Genomic DNA, 26337 nt, shown 5'->3' on the forward strand with positions numbered 1-26337 from the left:
TAATTGTAAATAATTTGGTTGTCTGCCATCTGCTGATAAAGTCTCGATTACCTCCTGGGGGAAGTCCAGATTTCTTAGGAAGAGAGTATTGAGGGGGTAGGATGATTTCAAGTAGTGCTGTTCCATATACGTAGTGTGAGCTGGCACGTAGAAGTGAGGTCTAAACTAAATCTCACATAAATTTGCCATCTGCCCCTTAATGTAAATTTTCAGATATGCGTGCCTTTAAAGGATATAGTATACAAAAAATATATAAAATAAACTATAAATAAATAACTAAACAAACATTAAGGAATAGAAAGAGATGTATTCTGAATAAGGGCAATTATGTATTCAAAACCTCAGCAATACCATTGCTGTGTATTTTTCAGTTTATCTCCATCCAGGAGGTAATATTTTGTGTCTTCCATTTGGAAGTGATGGACATCCATGCAGTGGTTAAGACATGATTTACCACTTTTTGGTCTGAGTCTTGAAACATGGGGTTCCTGCTGCATAAAATTTTAGTCCCAAAATATATAATCATGAACTAAACATGCCAGTACAGTATAGACTCGCTTTAGGCGTATAAATGAACTTAGTAATATTAAGGAATATACAGTAAAGTACAGACATTTTACACATATGTCACAAACAGTAGCTCTAATATTAAACTACAGTATTCTGCTTGTGGCTGTAATAGCGGTGTTATATTCTTTCCATATATCATTATATATATATATATATATATATATATATATATATCAACCCTTTCATAATTTATAAAAAATATCCTTACTGTAGCAATGCTGATTTTCTGATTGGGTCCCACTCCACCATCCACCGCACGGATAATTAATATGTACTCTGACTTGGCCTCTCGATCCAACAATGTTGTGGTAGTGATTTCCCCTGTTAGAGGTAAGGAAATATATAAAGCATTCTCAGCACTGCTATAGGCAAGGTTAATTTTTCCTAATCCAACTTCCTCAACAGAACCCCATTATAGGTTATTTAATGGAATGTCACTTGCACCTCTAAAACTAAACACCCAAGAGAAATTTCAAACACATTTTGATACCAATATATTGTGGAGACCTTGCTTACAAAGAATTACAGGAAAGCCCTTCAGTGGTGCTAATGCATTCTGCGATGTAACAAGCTATTGTATAACTGTTTGCAATGGGAAAGGTAAACCATATACAGTGTACAGATCTGTATGGATAGATCATTTCATGCATAGTAATATTTTTTTTAAATACATACTTTACCACTAATGGGGCAATAGAATAATAGCTTTTGGGAAATAAAATTAAGCGCCTCATTAGGCACAGTTTACTTTTTTACCTTTTTCCAGAATTCCATGTATGCATATGGGACTGTAATAAAATGGGCCTGTCATAATTATGGCATAGACATATATTAAAATGTCCCTCACTTGCCCAATATTTCACAGGTGCAAAAATGTTGAAAGCATGGGCTCAGTGGAAAGAGTAAAGTACAGTACTGTCTTTCTGTCATCACTGGCCCACTGGAATACCAGGAAAACTCCCAATGGGCCCAAGCAGAGCCGCCATCAGAAATCGCAGGGCCCCATTCAAACAAATTTCCTGGGCCCCCTGGGCTGTGCCCACCACAAGCCCCACCTACAGGTCCGCACTCCACAGGTCCACCCCCCATCCCACACTAAAAAAAAAAAACATTGGTGGCTATGGTTCCCACATGTTAATAAAAAAATATTGGTGGTCAGGCCCCCCCATTGAAAAAACATTTGTGGTCAGGGCCCCCCATTAAAAAATATTGGTGGCTAGGACCCCACATGGGGAAAACAATTGGTGTCCAGGGGCCCCCCCAGGGCCCCCCCACACACACTTTATAAGAAAATTGGTGACCAGGGCGCCCCTTAAACATCCATGTAAAAAAACTTGCCCCCCCCCAGAAGTTTAAAAAGAATTTGGTGCCCAGGGCCCCACCACACAACAGGGACCACAAAGGGTTACCTTTAGGGGGGCCCTGCCATGTTGCACTTACTTCATTAGTGTGGCCCACCTGCTGTCAGTGAGCTGCCAACTACAGAAGGGAGGAGGGAGCACAGGTGGCTGCATCATCTTCCCATTACAGCATTTTCTTCCCTTATTGGTCACAGAATTTCAAGTCCTGGTAAAGCTGCATGGTGATTGGATGAGCTGGAGGAGAAGTTCAAACCTCAGCTATGCAATCCCTCAATCGGGACTTAAACTCAGTGACCAATAAGGGGAAGTAATGGACAGAAGATACCTCCCCTTGTGCTCCCGCCCTGCCTTCCCGAAGTCAGCAGTTCTCAGAAAGCAGGGGGCCCAGCTAATCAAGAAAGTGCGGCATGGCTTGGCCCCCCTTACCCTCGGGCCCCCTACAACTCTCCCCCCTGTCCCCCCCTGATGGCTGCCCTGGGCCCAGGTATCAGTGGGCCTTTTTGCTTCCAACCCATTTAGCCTATTTCATGGTCATTCCCTATTTCTTTATTGGAAAAAATGCTTAATAATGGACAAATATATTAAGTGGATATAAAAGACTAGAACAATAAAGAGGTTGAGTAAGGAGAGGAAAAATAATAGTTTGGAAAGTAGGCCCATGGTCTAAAGGTGGGCCCACAGTCTAAGGTTTTCTGGCGGACCCCTGGCATCCCAGTCCGACACTGTCTGTCGTCCAACTCATCATATTAGACTGATAACTTTTCTTGTCTCCTGCTCTGTTCTGTCTTCCCTCCCTGCAGGGCTGGAACTAGGGGCAGGCAGAGTAGGCGCCCGTCTAGGGCACAATCATGGGGGGAGCACACTTTTAAGGGGAATTTCCTTTCTTTCTTTAAACCCTGATTTGCTTGGCCTTTAATAGTTTTTCAACTTTATAAACCCCCTGTTCCAGACAGAATCACTCCCAGCTCCCTTTGGCAGCTGCTGGCACAGGTAAATATTTGTGGGCAATATCTTGGCTGCTACTTGCACAGGTAAACAGATGATATGATGGATATTTGGCTGCTGTTGGCACAAGTACATATATGGAGGCAATAGTGTATATTTTTTGTCTGATGCTGGCACAGGTACAGATTGGGGGCAATATAAGGGAATGGCTGCTGCTGGCTCAGGTACATGGGGCAATATGGTGGCTGCTGGCACAGGTACACAGATGTTTGAGGGCAATATGATGGATTTTTGGCTACTGCTGGAACAGATACAAATTGGGGCAATATGATGGATTATTTTGGTTGCCGCTGGCATAGGTACAGATTGGGGGTAAAAATATGATGGATGTTTTGGCTTATGCTGCCACAGGTACAGATTGGGGCCTGGGGGCAATCTGGGGGATTGACTGCCATTGGCTTAGGTACAAATGGAGGCAATATGATAGGTGCTGGCACAGGGGGCTATATGACTGGTAAGGTGGGAAATGGTAATGCAGGACTGGGTGGGGGGGGCACTGATTGAAGCCTTTGCCTAGGGTGCAAAAATACCTTGGCCTGGCCCTGCCTCCCTGTGTGTGCCATTCTCTGCTTGCCCAGTGCTGCTTGTGTGTGCCATTCTCTGCTTTCCCAGTGCTGCCGGTGTGTGCCATTCTCTGCTTGCCCTACGCTACCTGTGGAATGTGAGCCTGTTAGGGGTTTGTTCTTGGCATTTGTTAGCATTTGGAAATTGTTGTTAAGGGCCCCTAAGGTGTTTAATCATGTGTTGGGGGATTGTTGTATTATCCACAGGGGAGGATTAGGCATATGGATTTAAGGGTATGTTTTAACATGACTTCAATTTTTCACATATGAGTGATGAGGGATTTCCCTGCAGTGAGCACCAATCATTTGGTTTTTTGGTGTGCTGCCACCGTTAATGTGGATATTGTCTTAAAAGTTTTTGTTGTAATGTGGGTGTGGTTTACACTGGGTGTGGTTTAAAAGGGGGAGTGGCCAACACTGACTTCCATTATCGGCCCTCCTCCACATAGAAAAACTGAGCATGCTCAAACCCTAGTCCTGGAGGTTTAACATGAAGGCAGAAAGTCTGATACAGAAGCCCATGTGTACACAATAGAAGGAAAGAAATGTGATGGTTTTTTTAGGACTCAGAGCAGCATTACTTTGAGGGTTTACTGGTGTATTTATATAGAGCATTCTGATAAAGCTTACTTAATGTTAGCCTTCTCCTTTAATCACGCTGCTAAAACGACACAGTTTTTAGGAACAATAACTAGGAAGATAGTGGTAAATGTAGAATTCTTCATCAGCTGGCATATCAAGGTTTGCCCTTTCACAATAAAATCCTACAGGAGTGGAAATGTTTGTTTGTTGTATTTTTTTTTCAGTGGATGAATGAACAAATAAAGAGCAGTATAGTAAATATGGATCACATAGGAGAACAAAGGATTAGCACTTGCAGTTCCCACAGAAGATAGAACAGCAAGAGTTTCTTAAAGGCAAGATGCCTAGGGCAAGTAACAAATAATTTCAGATGAAGGAACATTAAAAATGCAGACAGGTCTTTTAGGCTATACGTGCTTCAAAAGTTTTGCACCATCAATTAATAACCAGGCTTTAAAAAAATTAATCTTTAAAAAGCTTTAAATACTTAAATGATGGATCTTGCCACCCGTCCTCCAAATTACTTCCAATTAAGAATACGCCTTAGCAGAGCCGGTGCGACTAATTTTGTACTCCTACAAAGTGTACTTAAGTCTTTACAAAGCAGCAGTCGGGATTGTCTGAGCAGAGGGAACGCTCTTTTGCTCTGTTGTTTTATGTTCTGTGAGGCAGCTGAAAGGATTTAAACCAGTGTAAAGGCTGCAAAATCAGCTGGTGTCCACTCTGCATTGCATACAGCTGCCAACAATACTTTTCAGATCAAGGGTTGTTTTAATAGCAACTTTTCAGCTTACAATCTTTTGTAAATTAGCTTTTCATTAAAAGCTGATATGTAGGTACGGCTTTCAAACATTATTTCTGCTGCATCATCTTCCCAGCAGTTTTCTGTTTGCTACACTATTGTAAGACAAAGGGCCTCATTTAATTAAGGTAGGATAAGTGCAAAAATCCGTGTCATTCAACAATAAATAAATACAGCTGCAACTTTTGCATCCTAGTATGGAAAGTTCATGCATTGTTAGGTATGTCATCTTCAAGCTATTTAGTTGGCACAATTTAATATGTACTGTACATTGCTGTAGGGGTTTTAGAACCCATGAACTAAATAAGTTTTAAAAAAGCAGGGCTTCCTTGTATAGTAACTTCAGGTTAAAGTGTATCACTGTGGCCATGGGAAGTTAGGTTCAACAAGACATACACCATTAGTTTGGTGCAAATATTTCCCGTATGTTTTGAGGATAAAATATTGCACCTGCTTGATAACTGACACCCATAACTACATTTCTGTATTTACACTTTTCTAATCCTACAGTAACTGTTTCTTTGAGTGCCTATTCAATTTAAGTCAGCTTTTTTGACCTACAGGTTACATGAATTAGGCTTCTGTGTTCTTGATGCCACAATGAAAATCCCTAATGTTTGATAGCATTTCTCCAACTGTGTTTATATGACTCACACAGACATATGACAAATAATGCCAAGCAACAAATAAAAGGCAGCCTGGTTAATGTTAGAGCTGGAATGAACAGAATGTCTAAGTGGGTACACTTTTTACAATGCCTGGTTTTGTACATGCTATACTTTGTTACATACAGCCCACTTTCTGACACTGTTTCTGGCAGATGTAATGTAATAAAGGTGACAAATTTTATAGTAGTTGAAGTCAAGTTTGTCATACACAGGCCAGTATAAGCTGCCTACTTGGCTCTTTCAGTCTTCAGTCAGCAGCTTATTTGTCATTGTATTGGGCTTGTGGGAGGCCTTGCTCTACTGTTATTTGGCTAAAAATTGTCCAAAATATTGGACAGATTGGAAAATCACATTGGACAAAGAAGTGACATTACACTACTCAACCCCCTAGACTTCTGCCACCCTCCCTCCACACTCCCCAGTCACTTCTGTGCTCCTTCGCCCCTGTGACTGATGAGGAAGTCTCAAAACTTTTGGCCTCTTCTCACCTTAATAACTGCCCACTTTATCCCATTCCTTCCAAACTTCTCCACAATTCCAATCCTCGTTTAATCAAAGCCTTAACTCATCTATTTAAACTCTCACTCTCATCTGGAATCTTTCCTTTCTCAACTAAAATATGCTCTTGTCACCCCATTCTGAAGGAACCTTGGTTTCAGTCACTACTAATACTGTTTGATCTCTCAGCTGCATTTGACACTGTGGATCACCTTCTCCTTCTTCAGTCTCTTCATCCGCTTGGCCTTCGTGACATGGCCCTGTCCTGGTTCGTTTTCTTACCTCTTTAATTGTTCCTTCAGTGTCTCCTACAATGGAGTAGCATCTTTTCCCCTACCTCCTTCTGTTGGGATTCCTCAAGGCTCTGTCCTGGGCCCATTATTATTCTCCCTCTATACTTCCTCCCTCTGCAAACTAATCAACTCTTGTGGTATCCACTAACACCTCTATGCTGACGATACTCAGGTCTATCTCTCCTCTCCTGATCTCAACACAGAACTTCTAAATTGGGTCTCTTCCTGCCTGTCCGCTTTCTCTACTTGGATGTTGCAACGCTACCTTAAACAAAACCTCTCTAAAATGGAAATGGTTCTCCATTACCCATAACATCCCAGAAGTAAATATCATAGCTAACAATTCTACTATCACCCCATCTCCCCAGGCCCAGTGCCTTGGGGTTATGCTAGATTCTGCCCTGTCCTCTCACCCACCTAATTCTGAACTTGCCCATTCCCATACCTTGCATCTTATTCCCTTCCCTACAGATTGTAAGCTCTTTTGCACAGGGCCTTCCTCAACTTCTGTACCGGTATTGGTCGTGAAGTACAGTATGTAACTCCATATGTTATATGTATGTAATTCATGTGATTTAGTTGTATAAACACATTTACTTTACAGCGTTGTGCAATATGTTTGCACTCTTTAAATACATGTTAATAATAATAATAATAATAATAATTGTTGGCACCCAGGCCAACAATCAAATAAGCTTGATTTGGAACAGCGCATGGGTGGCCAAACTTGGCAGATATTCTTTCTTTTAGGGACCGCACCAAAAGAGTGGATCTTAGCGTGTATGCCCACCTTAACCTATAGCAGCCAATCAGATATTTGCTTTCAATTAGGAGACCAGTGAATGCTACTGTACCTTCAATACCTGAAGTTAGATAAACTGGCTAATACTAACAACAAGGCAAACAATAATGTTACATTTATGGGACCTGTTGCCTGAAAACAAATTATTCAGAAGACTCACATACGTCAGCACCATTCACCATAATTCCCAATTTAAACAAACAGCTACTTAACATTTATATTTTCTGTGTAATAAGACAGTACTTTGTGGCTGATCTAAACTAAGGTATCATAAAAATCCAGTGACTGCAAATCATCCACACTGTTTTTATTCTTCTGTTCCTTATAATTATTAATATTTTTTTACCATTTTAATATTTTTACAATGGCATGGTGCTCCACATTAGGATAAATGACAGAAAACTCTGTGTCCCATAGCTGTATATACACCTATCACATACCTATCATATTACTAGAGGTTAGCATTTAATTTAGTACTGTAGAAAAAGGGGTTGCACCTGATCGAGCGTTAATCCGAAACTGAGGGGAGCCATCCAAAGAATATATAATGGATTCCTGTCCATATTCTCTAGAACGGTCCAGATCGGTGGCATTCAAAAAAAGCACGGTTGCTCCTGAAGACAAAAAACAAAAATACATCTTAAATAACTCATGGTTTATTGTCAAGATGGCAAATTTTATTTGTCTTTGTACAGGGACCCAGGCAGGGAGAGGGAATTTACATTTTGTGCACAATGAACATCACCTGCTATAATGTTTTCCAGAACAGTAATGGCATACGATGGTCGGCTGAAGGTGGGTGGGTTGTCGTTTTCATCCTGCAATAGAAATAAATTATGTATATATCAATGGCGATACATACTGTAAACATTTTACATTTTTTTTTGTTTGATCCATTTAAATCTTTTTTTTTACAGGTATATGATCGGTTATCCAGAAACCCATTATGTAGAAAGCTCAGAATTACGGAAATGCCATCTTCCATAGACTCCATTATAATCAAATAATTCAAATTTTTAAAGATAATTAAATTTTTATCTGTAATAATAAAACAGCAACTTGTACTTATTAAAAGATAATTAATCTCAATTGGATGGAAAACATTCATATCAGATTTTTTAGCATACTTAAGGTATGAAGATCCAAATTATGGAAAGATCCCTTATCCGGAAAACCTCAGGTCCCGAGCATTCTGGGCAACAGATCCCACACCTATACATGAATTTCACCCCAGTTCTTGATAGCTACCACAGTCAAAGAAATCAGTTATACATCTTCCTTGAAAAACAAAAAATTACAATTTGATTGATTGCCTTTCTAGGGCAAAAAATCATCTTAGGGATACAATTCACTTCTTTATTGGCATGTAGAACAATGAAGCGGACATCACATTGTGTTACATTCGATTGGTGCAAGAAATATTAAGGCTAAAATAGGACATCATTGTATTTTTACTAAATATATAATTGGACTTTTGGGGAAAGATTTCTAATAGATATTTTCAGACAATTACATAGTCCTTCCTACATACAGAGATGTTGTGCTATTTTCATAAGTACTGCTCAGAGCCAATGTGAAGAATTAGCATATATTTTTGTCAGAGGCAGATATATGGTTATAGGTGACCAGATCCTCATTATGACTTTATAATTTATTAGCAGTTCACTCTACACAAAGAATATTGATAGCCAAAGAATTTTCAAATGCAATAAGTGTTTTATTAGCATCCAGCCATCAGTGGAAATGAAAATGAATCTAACAAAGGGGTGTCTTTTTATCTTCCACCCACCAACATGGTGATAATTTAGCCGTCTTTCAGTGTTATTTTGTTGCATTAGAATCCCTTTAGTTTAAAAAAAAAAAGCTAAAGCAAATGACTTGACAGTTACTTTGAAAAGCAGTAGATAGACGCAAGAAACCAGTGACCTTTTCAAGTCAGGGTTTTAGGCTGAAGTGATTATGCTCTTCAAAAAGCAAGTGGGAGAGTTATTTCAACTGCACCAAAACCTCCCACGTCCACAGCTTTATCTCCACCTACCTGCTATAATTTCTTTCAGCAGAAGCAACATAGAAAAACAAACAATTTCCTTTATTTGATCTTGATTATTTCTGTGTTCATGATTTTGTGGCTGCTTCGAGTAATCTGTTTTATTATTGGACATTCACATAGGTCAAAAGGTTCCCAACTCAGATATTCTGTCCATTTAAATTAATTACACTGCAATTAAGAAACATACTTCAATCGTTTGGGGTTTACAAGGCGGCAATTAAGTTCTCTCTCCATACCTTTTTCAATATGGTAAATGAGATGAATTTATATGAGAGTTTATATATTAGTAACCTTAGGGCTCTTACACACAGGTGTTATGTATTTATAAATGCCAGATGAGTGCTTTTTTAGATGCTGCCGAGTGTGTGTTTTTTTAAATCAACCAATGAGTGTGATTTCTGATTGATGGAGGAGGAAGGGTGCCCAAACCATTGTTTGGCACATGGTCCAAATATTGATCCAACTGATGTGATGATATTACTGATGTAAGGTTAATATATTTAAAACATTACTATTTTTTTTTGTTTTCTGGCAATGCACTGATGACTAAATACTTACAAAGACTTCAACGCTGACAGGGACAGTGCTGTTGAGTGAGGGTACACCTGAATCTTTTGCCATGACTGTCAATGATATAACTCCATTGTAGATTTGTTCATAGTCAAGCAGCCGAGTTACTGTTATCACTACAAAAAAAAAAAGAAAGGAAAATATGAACAGAAAAATCAAAAGTATAGTCATATTTTGAAAATAATTCTGAAAATAACAGAACTTTATATTTATTGATATGTGTGGGATGAAAGCATGGAAAGTGTGGAGTGAAAACTAGGGATGCACTGAAACAACTATTTTAGGATTCAACTGAATCCTGAATCCTTCACAAATGATTCAGCCGAATACTGAACCAAGTAGCATGCAAATTAGGGAAATGAGGAGTGAAAGAGAATATTTACTTCCATGTTTATGTGACTAAACGTAACATGATTTTTATGATCCAGTTTGGCCAGGCAGTTGGATTCGTCTGAATAGTGCATCCCTAATGAAAACAACATGGCTCTCCTGAGATTACCCCCATTGAACAAAATTGTGGGAACATTTTTTCAGGCTTCAGTCTCCATTAAACTGCTTCTGTATAACTATAACAAACAAGGGAAAGTGAGCAAAACTTCCCCTAGTTTGTTATAGTTATACAGAAGCAGTGACCAGCTCCAGGGCTGGATTTACATAGTGGGTGCCCCTAGGCCCACTGACATTCGTCGCCCCTGTCGCCTCCCCTTTATTCATGCAAATTTTCATCATCTGGACCGGAACAATGGGGTTTGGCGCATGGGAAATTTAAAAAATGATTGTATCTCCAGCGCATCCCCAGTGTTTTTGAACCAATGTGGGTGTGGTTGGGCAGCATGCCACCCCCCTAAAATCCTGCCGCCCTAGGCCCGGGCCTAGGTGGCCTTTCCACAAATCCGGGCCTGACCAGCTCCATGTTGTAGCTCCCACCCTTCCCAGCTATAGTCAGGTGATCCCACTGGTGTCTAATAAAAGGGCAGCCAAGTTTGGGAGTTTTACTTTGAAAGCAGCTAGTAAGTTGCAGGTAAAACTTAGTCCCTTTGTAAAATGTATAATGAAGCAATAGAATTCTTAATGAATCAGATGAAAATTAAGAGTAGGACTGGCCAGATATGGGATGACTTTGACGTAGTTGGCCAGCTTAAATATATTGCAATATATGGACAAACAATCCCTGTTTTGTTTAAAGGGTAAGGCATTTTTCAGTAGCAGTATGCACAAAATGTCTCTGTCTTAAATGTATTGATAATGAGTTGAGTGCAGAGGACCTCTTGTATTTGTCTATATATATATGTGTACAAAAAACATATATGGCACCAGCGAGGGACTGTTATGAAATTCTATAGCATGAAGTAATTCTAATAATTTGCTCTTTGTGTGGAGAAAATGTAATCTTTGAATATTTAAATTACATTTGGAAACTGATAGCTCCTCATCAGCCTAATTCATATTACACAAATAAATTCACAAAGTTGTAACTGTCTACAGAATGATACCCAAATAGATTAATGATAGTTTAAAGGGATACTGTCATGGGAAAAAAATTTTTTTTCAAAACGCATCAGTTAATAGTGCTGCTCCAGCAGAATTCTGAACTGAAATCCATTTCTCAAAAGAGCAAACAGATTTTTTTATATTCAATTTTGAAATCTGACATGGGGCTAGACATATTGTCAATTTCCCAGCTGCCTCTGGTCATGTGACTTGTGCCTGCACTTCAGGAGAGAAATGCTTTCTGGCAGGCTGCTGTTTTTCCTTCTTAATGTAACTGAATGTGTCTCAGTGGGACATGGGTTTTTACTATTGAGTGTGGTTCTTAGATCTACCAGGCAGCTGTTATCTTTTGTTAGGGAGCTGTTATCTTGTTACCTTCCCATTGTTCTTTTGTTTGGCTACTGGGGGGGGGGGGGAAGGGAGGGGTGATATCACTCCAACTTGCAGTATAGCAGTAAAGAGTAATTGAAGTTTATCAGAGCACAAGTCACATGACCAGGGGCAGCTGGGAAATTGACAATATGTCTAGCCCCATGTCAGATTTCAAAATTGAATATAAAAAAATCTGTTTGCTCTTTTGAGAAATGGATTTCAGTGCAGCATTCTACTGGAGCAGCTCTATTAACTGATTCATTTTGAAAAAAATGTTTTATCCCATGACAGTATCCCTTTAATAATGGTGACACTTTCTACCTGGAAAATCTACTGACAATCTCAGTGACTTAGTCACAAAAAGCAACAGAAAAGTGTAGAAATAAAAACTGGGTAAATAGATAGGCTGTGCAAAATAAAAAATTGTTTCTAATATAGTTAGTTAGCCAAATATGTATTATACAAAGGCTGGAGTGATTTGATGTATAACATGTCAGTCAGAACACTACTTCCTACTTTTCAGCTCTCTTGGTTTATGCTGACTGGTTACCCTGGTTACCAGGCAGTAACCAATCAGAGACTTGAGGGGGGACCACATGGGTCATATCTGTTGCTTTTAAATCTGAGCTGAATGCTGAGGATCAATTACAAACTCACTGAACAGAAATGTGCCATGTGGCCCCCCCTTCAAGTCGCTGACTAGCTCAGAGTTATAGAGCTGAAAAGCAGGAAGTTTTATTAGACATCTGTTCACTCCAGCCTTTATATATTACATTTTTGGCTAACTAACTATATTAGAAACTTTTTTTATTTTGCACAGCCTATTTATTTACACAATTTTTATTTTCACACTGAACTATTCCTTTAAAACAGAATATCTAATTCAAAGCTCCATTGAAAAAGGGGTATAGTATTCAATATTATAGATACTTGGCAACATGTGAAACCAATTACTCTGTTTGAATATTAAACTTCTAAACTAAGGTGAGATATATGTACATCTCTACATCCAAAAGCTTTATTATATACACAGTAAAATCTGACCAGTGGTACATGGACCAGCAAGGAAAAATGTGTGCCCCTTGAATTAAACATAAAAAAAATCCCGTTTCATTTTCAGCTCTTCCCTCTTCATTGATTGCAGATTCAGGATGTCTATTTGTATCTGCATTACAAGATTTCATAAGAAAACGTACAATATGTATAACATTCATTATACTGATGACATGAACACAAGCCTCATCACGTACCTCCATAACCTTCAGAAATAAAAATTTCAAAATAGCTCTGGAAGGCAGATGCATTCACAATGCTGTATGTAATCTGGTTATTTGGTGCTGAATCTTCATCAGTTGCCTAGTTCAGCAATAAAAAGAGACTTTATATAGCTGGTGACATTTACAATGTAAATACCCTGTTATGTTGCTTCTGTTCATTACTTTTTATGGCTACATTCCAGGAAGAACAAATAGAGGGATATACATACTGTATTTCCTTGATCTAGAAAAACAACCACACTTGTTTTAATTGATCAACTCATTTATTATTAGACAGTTCCAAAAACATCTCTCGCTGTTTATTATTATGATATTTTAAGGAACAGTATATACATTTTCTGTGGAATAGTGCTCAGTCCATGGCCCCACAATGTCTGTTTTGCCTTGGACACAAACACAGCCAAGAGCTATTCAACCAATCAGCAGGCTGTCATTAACAGCACTATAGAAGACTAGGGGGCAGATTTATCAAGGGTCGAATTTCGAAGTAAAAAAATACTTCGAAATTCGACCATTGAATTAAAATACAGGTATGGGACCTGTTATCCATAATGCTCGGGTCCTGGGGTTTTCCGGATAGTTACATAGTTAAATTGGGTTGAAAAGACAAAGTCCATCAAGTTCAACTCCTCCAAATGAAAACCCAGCTTCCATACACTCTCTACTTTTAATTAAATTCTATACACCCATACCTACATAACGGATCTTTCCGTAATTTGGGTCTTCATGCCTTATGTCTACTAGAAATTAATTTAAACATTAAATAAACCCATAAATCTTAGTTGGGATCAAGTAAACGCTACTGTTTTATTATTACAGAGAAAAGGGAAATCATTTTTAAAAATTTGGATTATTTGGATAAAATGGAGTCTATGGGAGACAGCCATTCCGTAATTCTGAGCTTTCTGGATATCGTGTTTCTGGATAAGGGATCCTATACCTGTACTTCGACTTCAAATATCGAAGTCGAAGGATTTTTTACCCATCGAACGATCTAAGTAAAATCACTAGAATCAAACGTTTCGAATGAATTTAGCGTACAATCGAACGATTTTACTTCGATGTGTAAAGACTTAAAAAATGCATTAGAAGGTCCCCATAGGCTAACATAGCACTTTGGCAGGTTTAATTTGGCGAACTATTGAAGTCGAAGTACTTCGACTATCAAATATATGAATATTCAAACTATTTTACTTTGAATCGAATTTGAAGTAAATTCGAAGTCGTAGTATCCTATTCGATGGTCGTATCCAAAAAATTACTTTGAATTTCAAATTATTTACTTCGAAAATCCCCTCTAATTCACTTCGACCCTTGATAAATTTGCCCCTAAGAGACATTCTCTTTGCCATAACAGCTGGAAACAATAACATTTCTGCTAAACAAATTTCATAAATATTTTGAAAGTGGATGCCAAAATTCTTTTATAATTAATAGAATTAATTGTATTGGAATGAAACATCTAACCAATTTTTCTACAGTGATGCTTTATAAATAGGGTCCTAAAATATTTATAAATGCTGTTATAAATATTATAAATGTGATTATTTTAATGTGTATTATGGTAAATAAAACCACTAGTGATCCTTGTGGGTTACGTTCAGACTGGCCATCCATATTAAAATGTTAGGACATGCTATCAATGCTGCTGTTCAAATAACATCATGGAAAATGCAATTTGTGGCTGAAATACCCTGCACAGCAGCATTAAGTCATTGTTTCTCAGTAAATTGTTGATTGGAGGCTGCTTTTTTAGGTTGGATAATTAATATTCAAAAAAGATTTAATTATGCTGTTATTTCCAGTTGTGATTAATCAACTAACTTTGCCAAGAACTGGTTACTGAAAACATTAAATGTGCAGAATAATATTAACATTTAATTTGCTTTCCTTACCCTGAGTTTGACAACCGTGACTACAGATGGTTCATTTTCACGGATTGCTCCCAGGTATGACTCCTTTTGAAAGATGGGCATATTATCATTGACATCCAAAACATTGATGCGGACACGTCCTGTTGTCTCCTCTCCTCCCCCATCCCTGGCAATCACTGTGAGTGTGTATCGCTGAGTTGTCTCAAAATCTAGGCGGGCAATGACGGTTATTATTCCAGTGTCCTGGTCAAGCAAAAATCTATCCAAACAATAAGAAAGAAGACAATTACTTTTATTTAAGGAAATTAAGGTTAAAATCTGAAATTGGAAGCCTTGTAATGGTATATGCTGTGTTGCTAGGCAGTGTTTCTCAAACCTAACGGCCAGACTTACTCATGAATCTTTTTTACCATTCTGAAAAGCCCAATGTAATTTTACATTGTAATAAGGGGTTTTGGTTCAGTATAGATGAAGCAGACAAATGACTTGGCTAAGAAGGGCAGGAAGTGAGGACACAGTGAAGTTTAGGGGGGGAGTTAGCTTCTAGTAGGCAGGTAGGGCTGCCACCTGGCTGTATTTCACCAGCTTAGCAAGTAAAATACCAGCTAAGGCAAAGGCCAGTATTACAAATTTACCAGCAATGTAATAACTAGTCAATCTGCACATCTCTGGTTCACCACTTTATCCTCATCCTAGCTCATATTACTCACCAAATCCCCAGATGCAGGTCCGGACTGAGAATTAAAATAGGTCCTGGTACTACAGGTACATAGAGGCCCAATCAACCCACATAGAGGCCCAAACAGCCCCTACCAGCCCACTAAATACTGACTTTCGATGGCACCTTATAGCAGCCCCTCTGGCATTTGCCAAAACCCACAGATTGCCAGTCCAGGCCTGCCCAGATGCTTGCATGTTTGGTGGCATAATTACATCCCTTGATCCCACAAATCCCCCCTCTCAATGTCATAACTCCCACATGTGAATCTTCCCCCAGCCCTGACTGGTATAATTCTTCTAAAAAGGTAGCAACTCTATAGGCAGGAACCAGGGACAGCAGCAACCCAAAGGCAGTTCTGAGTTACAGAACACCCACCTGCCGATTGAGCCTCTTTTTAAGTTTAATATTTATGCTTTACCGCAGAAAAGGTTGTTTTGGTTCCAATTATATAGGTACAACTGAGGGAAGCTTGTTGTCTTAGGACTTATGGGTCTTGCAAGGGGTTATATGGTTGCCTGACTGACTCTCTCTAGTTATTGGCATGTCAGGCAGTCCTTAATTATAATTGGTTTTTTTTTCCTATAGTTAATATTTTACGTGAAACTTTTTTTTTTAAGAAGCAGAAGTGTAAGTACCCAGACAACTCTTGATCCAACATTCATATAACCCAGAAATGCAAATACTACAGTCCTGGCACTCTGTAATTTAAGGGCTAAACAGTCCAGTGGTTCTTAGCCTAAAGGCTTGTTTTGCATTGTGGGACACTGGTATATACATAAAATCACTACCAAAAGCAAGACTTAACAACTGTCATTAGCCAAAAAGGAAACAAGCAAGACTAACAGAAAAAATATTAATCCATGCAATTTTCCAAAAAGGAAATAGAAACAGGCACAAATAACAGAAAATGAAATAGTTCACTATATTACACAAAGGTGGTTTTATTTATTAAAGGTTAGATTTTAGTGGTTTTAGAGGTTTTTGAAAGCAAGACTAAAGTCACAAACTGTAAAACCATGATTGTCATGGAACTTATTAAAAGTTCCAATTATAAAAAGTAAGAACGATTAAAGCGCTGAATGATCCAAAAAAGAAAAAAAAATCTGAATACCACTAAAAGCTCTAAAAATTTAGGTTTTTCGGTCAATTTGTAGCGAAAAAAATTCCGAAAACCTCTAACAATTTTATTGGTTATAAATGGTCCGATAGGATCAGAGCTCCCATTGACTTCTACAGCACCTCAACAAATTTAACTTGGTGAAGTTTGGCATGAAAGGCTTTCATGTTTTTTTCACTTAATACATCTCAAAATATTAGAGCTTTTTAGAAAAAAAAACACAACATTTTCATGATTCGTTTGTTAGTAAATGGGTCCAAAAGGGCTGCCACTTAGTTGACAGGGTGGTCTCCCAGAGGTCCTATGCTGCCATATCACTTTCCTTCCAATCCTCTTGGCTATGGCCATGTCAGAAAAATACCGTAGTTGGCTAAATGCTATGGGGCCGATTCATGAAGCTCGAGTGAAGGATTCGAATGAAAAAAATTCGAATTTCGAAGTATTTTTTTGGTACTTCGACCATCGAATTGGTTAAATTCGTTCGAATTCGAACGAAATCGAACGAATCGAACGAAAAATCGTTCGACTATTCGACCATTCGATAGTCGAAGTACTTCCCCTTTAAAAAAAACTTCGACCCTTTACTTCGGAAGGTAAAACCTACCGAAGTCAATGTTAGAAGGTCCCCATAGGCTTGCCTGTGATTTTTTGATCGAAGGATTTTCCTTCGATCGTTGGATTAAAATCCTTCGAATCGTTCGATTCGAAGGATTTAATCGTTCGATCGAACGAAAAATCCTTCGATCGATCGATCGCAGGATTAGCGCTAAATCCTTCGACTTCGATATTCGAAGTCGAAGGATTTCAATTCGAGGGTCGAATTTCGAAGTATTTTTAACTTCGAAATTCGACCCTTAATGAATCTGCCCCCATGTGTAACATTTCTTCTGTGGGATCCATTGACTGAATCAGCTTGCTGCTTTGTACATCTACACATACAGTATGTGTGGCTGAGAAAATATTCTTTCAAAACACTTTGACTCTTACCTGTCGGGATCATCACTAAAGAAGTAGCTCACTTTTCCAAAAGACCCAATATCATTGTCAGTTGCCTAAAATAAAGGTAGGAATTGATCATTATAGTTCTTCGGTAATCAATCTTTAATACAAATAATTATTATTGCTATTGTTCTGCATGCTAGAGATTAAGTATATCAGCAATAATTTACATTAAACCATGGATAAATTATTACTATTGTCATAGAAGAAATAGGGACTGGAGAGCCTTTCAATGTAGTTATTTTTCGAAGCACTACATGTTTCAGACAATAAAGGTCCTTCCTCGGGTGCATGTTACCCGAGGAAAGATCCTTTGTTGTCTGAAACATGTAGTGCTTCAATAAAGAAAATTAACTACATTGAAAGGCTCTCCAGTCCCTATTTTTTTATATGTTATTAAGTGGAGGTAGCTTCTCCAACAACTGTTGATGAGCTGAAAACACTGGAATCTAGAAAAAGAGTGGATGAATAAGGAATTTAACTTCCATTGATTGCTATTGTCCTCTATACAGTTCAGGGGTTATTTACTAAATTCAAAATATTTCTCTTTTTTTTTTTTAATAACACTTAAACAAAACTCCTGTCCAAATAAATTGAAAAAATCTGTTGTGAAAAAGACTCAATAAAATCATGAAAATTCCAAATTGTACAATTTTTTTAATTTGACGCTGGAAAATTCAAACTTTTTCGGATTATCACCTGAAAACCATGAATTATTTGGATTATTGTACAAAATTCAGGACATAATATCTTGCAATTGTAAAAAGTATAGCTGCCATTGACTTCTACATGATCTCTGCAGGTTTGAGATGGAACTTTTTTTTATTTGGACTTTAGCAGCCTCTGGGTATACTAAATCTTGAAAAAATATGAGTTTTATTTCCACAAAAAATTGTGTTTTCCAGTTGAAATATCCAACCAGAAAAATAACCCCTTCATGTTTGGTTTATCCATAATACTGTACATAAAATTAAAACCTATAACATGATTCTCTCCTTTAGCACATTTAGTAAATCTGCAGTGCATACTTATTCACCAATAAATAAATAAATCCTTGCATGATTACACATTCAATTTAGAGTGATAGCTAAAAAATAAATATTATACATCTCTTGTTTTAATCCAAGGATACCAATAAAAATCCTGCACCTGATTGTTCATCATTTGAAATATCGCTGCCCAGTGGCGCTTACAGTTCACTTACCCTTCCACAGGAAAAAGCACTTAGAAACACACAGGCACATACTTTGGTAAATGTCATTAAGAGCCAATTGCCTGCCAGTATGTACATATAAGCGAATGCAGATAGAATGATGAAAGCAAGTCTGGTTGGTTGTTATGGGTTACTGCACAGGACATATAACTGACAGTCAGACTTCATACACTCTTCTAGCGTTATTGTTCAGCTCAAATTGGACTGTTTATTTGGGGATATCTTTATTTTTAAGATCCCATATTTACTGATCATAACAGTAAAGATAAAGCAATTTGTGTGAGAGGATACTATGTTATTTAATCTTGGTTTGAAGAAGGCATTTACTTTATCTCAACTGACTATTAAAACATAATAATATATTTAAACTTTGGCTTGTTTTAGCAACAAAAATATTAACTAAATATACAAAGTGTACATAACCAAAAGTACTTCACAAGCTTAGAGAAATACTAAACACTCATGCACGCGCTTAGTGGTGCATATCACACAGAATTGTATGCATATATATATGTTTAATGTTGTAGATATGTTTAATTTTATAAATGAAATAAGTTCCTGCCCCATAGAGCTTTCTTACTAAGTGGGAAGATAAGATAAAGGCACAAAATATGGGGCAAGTGGTCATCAGTCCTAAAGTTTAAAGACTGGGCAGATAATGCACTCATGTTCCAAAAGATAGGATTTGAATTTGTTGGGCAAATATTCCTACAGAGGAATTCAGGGGTAAAATTCCAGAGTTAAGAGAAGCAAGATAGAAAACTTGAATTATGGCAGTGTGAAAAGACTCTGAGGGAAAAGGGGGAGATGGCCAGGAATATACAAGGACACAAGTGAGCAAATGCAGTGAACGGCTTTGAAGAGAGGTGAAAGGCTTGGAATGTTTGCAGAAAGATTATGTATGCTATCCTTTGCTTAACAGGCAGCCATTCTAAAGATTTTACCTGGGGCAGAACGGGTTGCCTCATAGAAGAGCGCAGGAGGATCCTAGCAGCAGAGTTTAGGGGGCATATTTATCAAGGGTTGAATTTCAAATAGAAAAAAACTTTTTATGATTCGAATCGTACAAATCAAATCAATTGCGCATTTGATCGAATTCGATTAGAAGTTTTTCCCAAAAAAAACCTTTGATTTTTCAAAGTTCACCAATTTAATCCAAATGGGTCCTAGGAGGTCCCCCATAGGCTAAAACAGCAATTTGGCAGGTTTTAGATGGCGAATGGTCAAAGTTGAATGTTTAAAGAGACAGTACATTCGATATTCTAATTTTTAAATTTTTTTAAAATTCAAATTGAATTTGGATTATTCTCTAGTCGAAGTACACAAAAAATTACTCGAAATTTGAATTTTTATCTTTTGAAAATTCACCTCGACCTTTGATAAATCTGCCCCTAAGACTGATTGCAGGGGAGAGGTGGGAACCTGGGAGACCAGTTAATGAGATGTTGCAGTAATCCAAACAGAATAGGATAAGGGCAATGAATTAGTGTTTTAGCAGAAATAAAGGGTTCCTTTGCAATATTACAGAGGAAGTGTAGGTTTTGGCATTTGCATTAATATAATTAAAGAAGGATAGGGACTGGATAAGAATCCCATACTTTTCAAATAACATATAATATTGTAACTTTGACAGAGAATAGATCAGGGCACAGAGTTGGACTAGGCCCTCTGGGGTCCACCAGAACTGCACCTTAAGGGCCATCTTTCAGGTGCCCCCCTACCCATTTGCGCCATTTACCTCCTCCTCCTTTGCCGCTGTTGGGTCAGCATTCACTTGCATTAGTCACAGTTACATTTTTATTTCCATGAGGAATGCCCAATTTATTTTTCTGAAGCTTAACAACCAGTGTCGGATTGGGGGGCTTGGGGCCCACCAGGACTTGCTGTCCAGGGCCCACCTTCGGACCCCCTGGCTCCCCTACCGCAATGGCGCACATGGGCACAAAAAGCCACACAATGCGCATGCGCACACAGAGCTGCACGGCACCACAAATTGTTTTTTTTTAAGGACCAGTAGATCGGGAGAGGGGGTCTGGCCCGACGGGGGCCCATGAGGGCCGGGGCCAACTGGATTTTTTCCCAGTATCCTGCCGGGCCAGTCCAAATAACAACAGTTGAGGAGAATTTGTTTACATACCCCTCATTTGCAATTATATGCCCGGGGGGGGGGTTTGTCTGCCCTTACTGTATTGCTCTGGATCTTTCTTGAAAAGGTGTAGGCAGATAACTGGTCATCAAAAATGGGAACAAAGCAAGTGACAAAACAGAAAACAGTCACTTAATTGGGATCCTTGAAGGAACATTAACACCAAAAAATGATGGACTGCTGCCCTGCACTAGTAAACATTGTGTTTTTGCTTCATAAAGACTAGTATTGTTTATATAAACAAGCTGCTGTGTAGCCATGGGGGCAGACATTCGAGCTAGAAAAAAGTAGAAAAAGCAGAGATTACATAGCAAACAAGAGATACGTTCTGTCCATTACAATGGTGTTTTATCTGTTCAGAGGCCTAACTAGAGGGTGGGACGTGCAGCCGGGCCTGCCCCCCTCCGTACGGCCGGAAACGGCCGCAGAACTGAGTGGTGCGCGAGCTGCCGGGGGGCACTGAGGGGGTGTGGGCCCTGGCCCCTGCTCCCCCGGTAATTCCGCCACTGTATCTGTTATCTGCTGTGTAACATGTACATGTATTACTTTGACACACTTTCATTTGTTTTGGTGTCAATGTTCCTTTAAGAAAAAAGAACCTGCCCTTCCAGCCATAGAAGAAGAGAAGAGTACTGAAAAAATTTACAGAATATACTAAACCTTAGCATAGGTACTAAAGATAATTAAATGCATTTAGCTACATTTCCCTTCATACATATCTTCACTAGCTTTGAATAACATTCTGCAGAAGTGAACAGAACAGTCTAGTTTCTGCTGACTGATGATAATGCCAGCTACGGAGAATAAAGACCATACGTTAAAGAATTTCCTACAAACTGCAGTGCTGTCCCTTGTTGATGTTAAGTGAAATAACAACAGTAAATTATTTTATAGATATCGTTTTGCATTTAATTTTCTTTGTGCCAAGATTCCCAGATTTGACAACTTCACATCATTTAAATCCTACATTGTATCATTATGTAACTTACAGCACTGTATATAATGCCAGAAACTCTTGCTAAATGATGGACCTTTGTATTGGGATATCAAAGTTGCTTATTTTATTATTGGGAATTTGAATTGGGGGATTCAGTGCCTAGAGGAGTGGGTGATCTAGCATTGGAATAATTCCAAGTACACCTCCTAGGGGGCTACAACACTCTAATAGGATGGGTAATATATCTGAGAACTTCACAGCAACAAATATACAATGCTGCATCCATAATTGCCCCTACCTTGCACCAGTCAGCATGTTTCTTCTCCCCTATTATGCTTGTAGCATCTGCATCAAGCAATGCAATGATAACATAAAAATGTAGTATATTTATACATTTATTTAAAGATAGGAACGTGTTGTAAATACTGTAGTTCCAGAGATACTTAATGATAAATGGCTAAACACAAATACATTGGATACAACAAATGTCATTACTAGTGGCCCTAAAGCATTCTGCCTGACAAGTCATTTAATCGAGTGACCTGCTGATCCCTACATGGATAATCAAAGTATGTTAGAGCTTCAAACTGATGCTTTGTTACCTGCATTGCTTTTGCCCGTTTACAAATACAAAATGTAGATGATTTGCTTTTCTATGTTGTCTATTGTTCAAGGATCCTTACTGTCTATAACAGGCACTAACAGTTCATATAGATATGAATTGAGCAAGATCTCAGCACTTACTAATGGTCAGGGCAACAATACACACATAAAAGCAATAATTATATCTAGTGTGCCATATAATAAATTGTTATATGCTTGAAAAAATTGTCTGTCATTCTTCTGCACTTAAGGACATTACATTACATTTGTAGTCTACAAAGGCCAATGATTCTCTACATTCTCCAGAACTAATACATGGGTAATTAAACATTAAACAGGGGAAGTCAATAGAGAGCTTTCATCAGGTTAAATGTGTACTTTATTTCAGGCAGTTTTATATTCAGAAACACACAGCTGTCTTCAGGCAAAAAAAAAATGTTTGTTTTTATATAAAGTAAGGTTTGTCTATCTTTTGACGCCCCAGGTCTTGCTACAACTACAAATTTAAGCATCCTCAAATATGGCTGTCAATCAACAGCAGGGATTGCAGTTCAACAGTAGTTGGAAGGAGGAGAAGGAAGGAGAAGGAAGGAAAACACTATATAGAAGTAGACTAGAAATTCTGCACAGTAGGGGTCACTGGCAATGCTGAGTTCATAGTACAGAAAGGGTTACGTTAGTCAGCACTGCACTGATGAGGGGCAGAAGGGGTGTTACGCAAAGGAAACTGCTTTAAAATCCAGCACAAGGAGCAGAGCAAAACTCTGCTGCAAGTAATTGCTAAGGGCAGGGGAATATCTACCATATAGGCATTCGAGGCAGGGCCTGTGCCTAGGACGGCAGATTTTTAGGGAGTGGGCCTTGGATGCCTATATGGTAAAAAATGATTTGTGGGGGAAAAAAGCCCTACTGCTGGATGCTTCCCTATTAAATCCTTCAGTAAAGGTGGGGGGGAGGGGTCTGTTGATTGGCACCAAACGGAACAATATCACGTTGTGCAGATCTGGTGCCTAGGGTAGCACTGAACCTATCTATTCTCTTGGCTAAGTGAGCACTAAAGAGCAGTAAACAAACTCATGCAGTGAATAAATGTACCTCACTCAGTAAATCCCTATTTTTTTTAATTTTCATGTTTACAGCATGATCTCTGTGGGGACTGATACAATATATAGTATGCCCATTTACTGAAGGAAATTCCCACTCACGGGTTTTATAGTGGTTAAAAGGTTTTGACTCTGACAACAACCTTTCCCATGGTGTAACATTGGCTTAGCATTAAATTAATTTTTTTGTCCAAGACCTGTGAGTGTCTTTCAATTCACGGGCATCTGTTGTTATGCTGGCATTGAGTGCTGGCAGTCTCTTACAATATATACTATGACATAGAATATAATATAATTGTTAATAAGGACAACTAGTAATTCAGATTTACATTACATGGCAGCTCAGAAATTAGTGCCATTTGCAGCAGAATTTAATAATCCCAGCCCTGATGACTACTGGTTGAATATGTTTGAGTATCTTCTCATTTGTGTGGACCTGGCACTTTCATCTCACTCTCTTACCAAAAAGACATAAATGGGCAGATGTTAGCAGCTATAGCATAGGGGCACTCCTACATTTGTTAGGAAATATCCCAAAATGAATATCACTTAATTCAGTTGTGAAAAGATAGGCATGTACACAATTTTAATAAACACAGAGGTCCTGAGGATATGTACAGTAAATGAAGGTTTGCATTATCTATGAAAAGCACCTCAGTTCTGCCACACATCCAAGTGGAGTCCTGACATATGGAGCCCCCAGATAATGTAATCTGATGAAAATAAATATACCTCAAATGGCCTAATCTAAACTTGTCAACATTGCAATTACAATTTCAATTAGAACTAACTTCTATGCATTTGTGCTAAACCTATATCTTTTTGCAATCTTACTTGCAATGGAAATAAAGCCCAGTCCATTATTTTTATATATGCTATTGTTACTTTTTCCCACTATTGTGCATTGTTTTATATCATCTTTCTTATCTGTGCATAACAAGTTATAAAAAGCCAATATATTTACATGGTTTTCAGTACTCCTTCGCCAGACTCATTTAGCCAAAATGGGTTAAAAGCTTGGCATTCTTTCAAAGGGAAACTGGTGAATGTAGCATATTATTTCAGAAGGTGCTCCAGGTGGTAAACCTCCCACCATGACAAACAATAAAGTGAGGGCTCAGTGTTCTAAATAGATGTGGAAATGTAACAGTGGATTTTGAGCAGTACTGGCATCCGCTGTTAATGCTTCTTGGAAGTTCTGTGCCACCTGGGGAAAGCAGCGTTCTGCCCCATTTGGAAAGCTACTGAACTGCAATCATCGAGCCTTCTCTTTCCCAGTCTGACCCATTCTATGACCCACAGCTTTTTAGAATGCTTTGAGACATACGGATCACAAAACAAATGTGGCCCATGCATCTGTCCAGAGAGATCCAGATGGCCAGCATGGCATAATGCCAAAGCTGCCAAGAATTTACAAGAGTTAATGATATTATTTTATTATAGGTTCCATTTTATATTTTAAACATTTAAAGCACAAGAGGCCGGAGTGATATACAACTGCAAGAAATTGCTCTATTTAGAATAAACAAAAGTGCATACATAATAATACATTAAGGATATTTTTTATTGTATTTGTAAGAATTGATTTTTTGAATGGGTATGGGACCTATTATCCAGAATGCTCGGCAAATGGAGTTTTCTGGATAAAGGATCTTTCTGTAATTTGGATCTTTATACCTTAAGACTACTAGAAAAGGATGTAAACAGTAATGGGCAGATGAATCAAAGATTGAATATTGAATTTATGTGAATTCTTTTTTACTCTAATAAATTTGAATATGCTCACAACTCGAATGGGAGGTTATTTAAGAAAAAAATTGAACGTCTAAATATTCGATATTCGATATTAGTCCTGACCCAAAAATTCAAATCGAGTTTCCCTCCAAAAAATAATCAATGTCGGGAAGGCAATTAACATATTCAAATGGTTCAACGGAACTCCGCCATTGACTCGGCAGGTTTTAGGTGGCGAATATTCGAATTAGAACTATTTCCATGCTCAGGTGTGATAAAGCTCCCATTCAAATTGGGGCATTAAAACTGGAATGTGTGCATTTTGACACCAAAAAACAATTTGAAAATTCTAATTTACTATTCAACCCTTAATAAATCTGCCCCTAAATAAACCCAATAAGATGGTTTTGCTTCCAGTAAGGATAAATTCTATTTTAGTTTGGATGAAGTACAAGATACTGTTTTATTATTACAGAGAAAAAGGAAATTTTTAAAAAATTGTATTATTTGGATATGCAAGATGGCCTTTCTGTAATTCGGAGCTTTCTTGATAATGGATCCCATACCTGTAGTAATTAAAAGAAATATTGTGATTATAGAAGAAATATTGAAAAAGAAGTTAAATATTGTCAAGGGGCTTCTGCACAGTGTCTTGAAAAGTATATAGTGCAGCCAGTTGCAAGTACACAGCACAGACCTACTATATAGCTCAATGCCTCTGCAGCCTAAAACCTGATTTACAAAGATTAGGACTCGGGTGACCATTAATATAAATCTACAGCACTAGATCTTCCCCTGTGCTACATTATTGTAGAAATTTACCTTTACCTAAACTGAAAAGTTTATATCATTTTTGAAACATGCATCTGTATCTCCCTGCAGTCATTCATTGATTTACTCACATACTTCTTTATGTTCACTGGCAAAAGAAACTGTCAGTAAATAAAGTGAAAGGGTGCCATGAATAAAACTACAAGTGCACAAAA

At 38.1% G+C, this 26337-nt stretch overlaps 1 protein-coding gene across 3 annotated transcripts in view; it reads right to left on the reverse strand.

The window, feature by feature from the left end:
• LOC108697217 (cadherin-23) overlaps positions 1-26337 on the reverse strand; it is a 599373-nt gene that overhangs the window by 190323 nt on the left and 382713 nt on the right. For all 3 annotated transcript variants that reach the window (XM_041571124.1, XM_041571128.1, XM_041571125.1), the window contains 7 exons: positions 17604-17668; positions 14800-15037; positions 12878-12983; positions 9753-9880; positions 7890-7962; positions 7642-7758; positions 779-891 (listed from right to left, as the gene is read on the reverse strand). In XM_041571124.1, coding sequence (XP_041427058.1) covers positions 779-891; positions 7642-7758; positions 7890-7962; positions 9753-9880; positions 12878-12983; positions 14800-15037; positions 17604-17668 — 840 coding nt within the window. The remainder of the gene's footprint in view (positions 1-778; positions 892-7641; positions 7759-7889; positions 7963-9752; positions 9881-12877; positions 12984-14799; positions 15038-17603; positions 17669-26337) is intronic.

This window comes from Xenopus laevis, chromosome 7S, assembly GCF_017654675.1.
Source record: "Xenopus laevis strain J_2021 chromosome 7S, Xenopus_laevis_v10.1, whole genome shotgun sequence".
NCBI classification, from domain to species: domain Eukaryota; kingdom Metazoa; phylum Chordata; class Amphibia; order Anura; family Pipidae; genus Xenopus; species Xenopus laevis.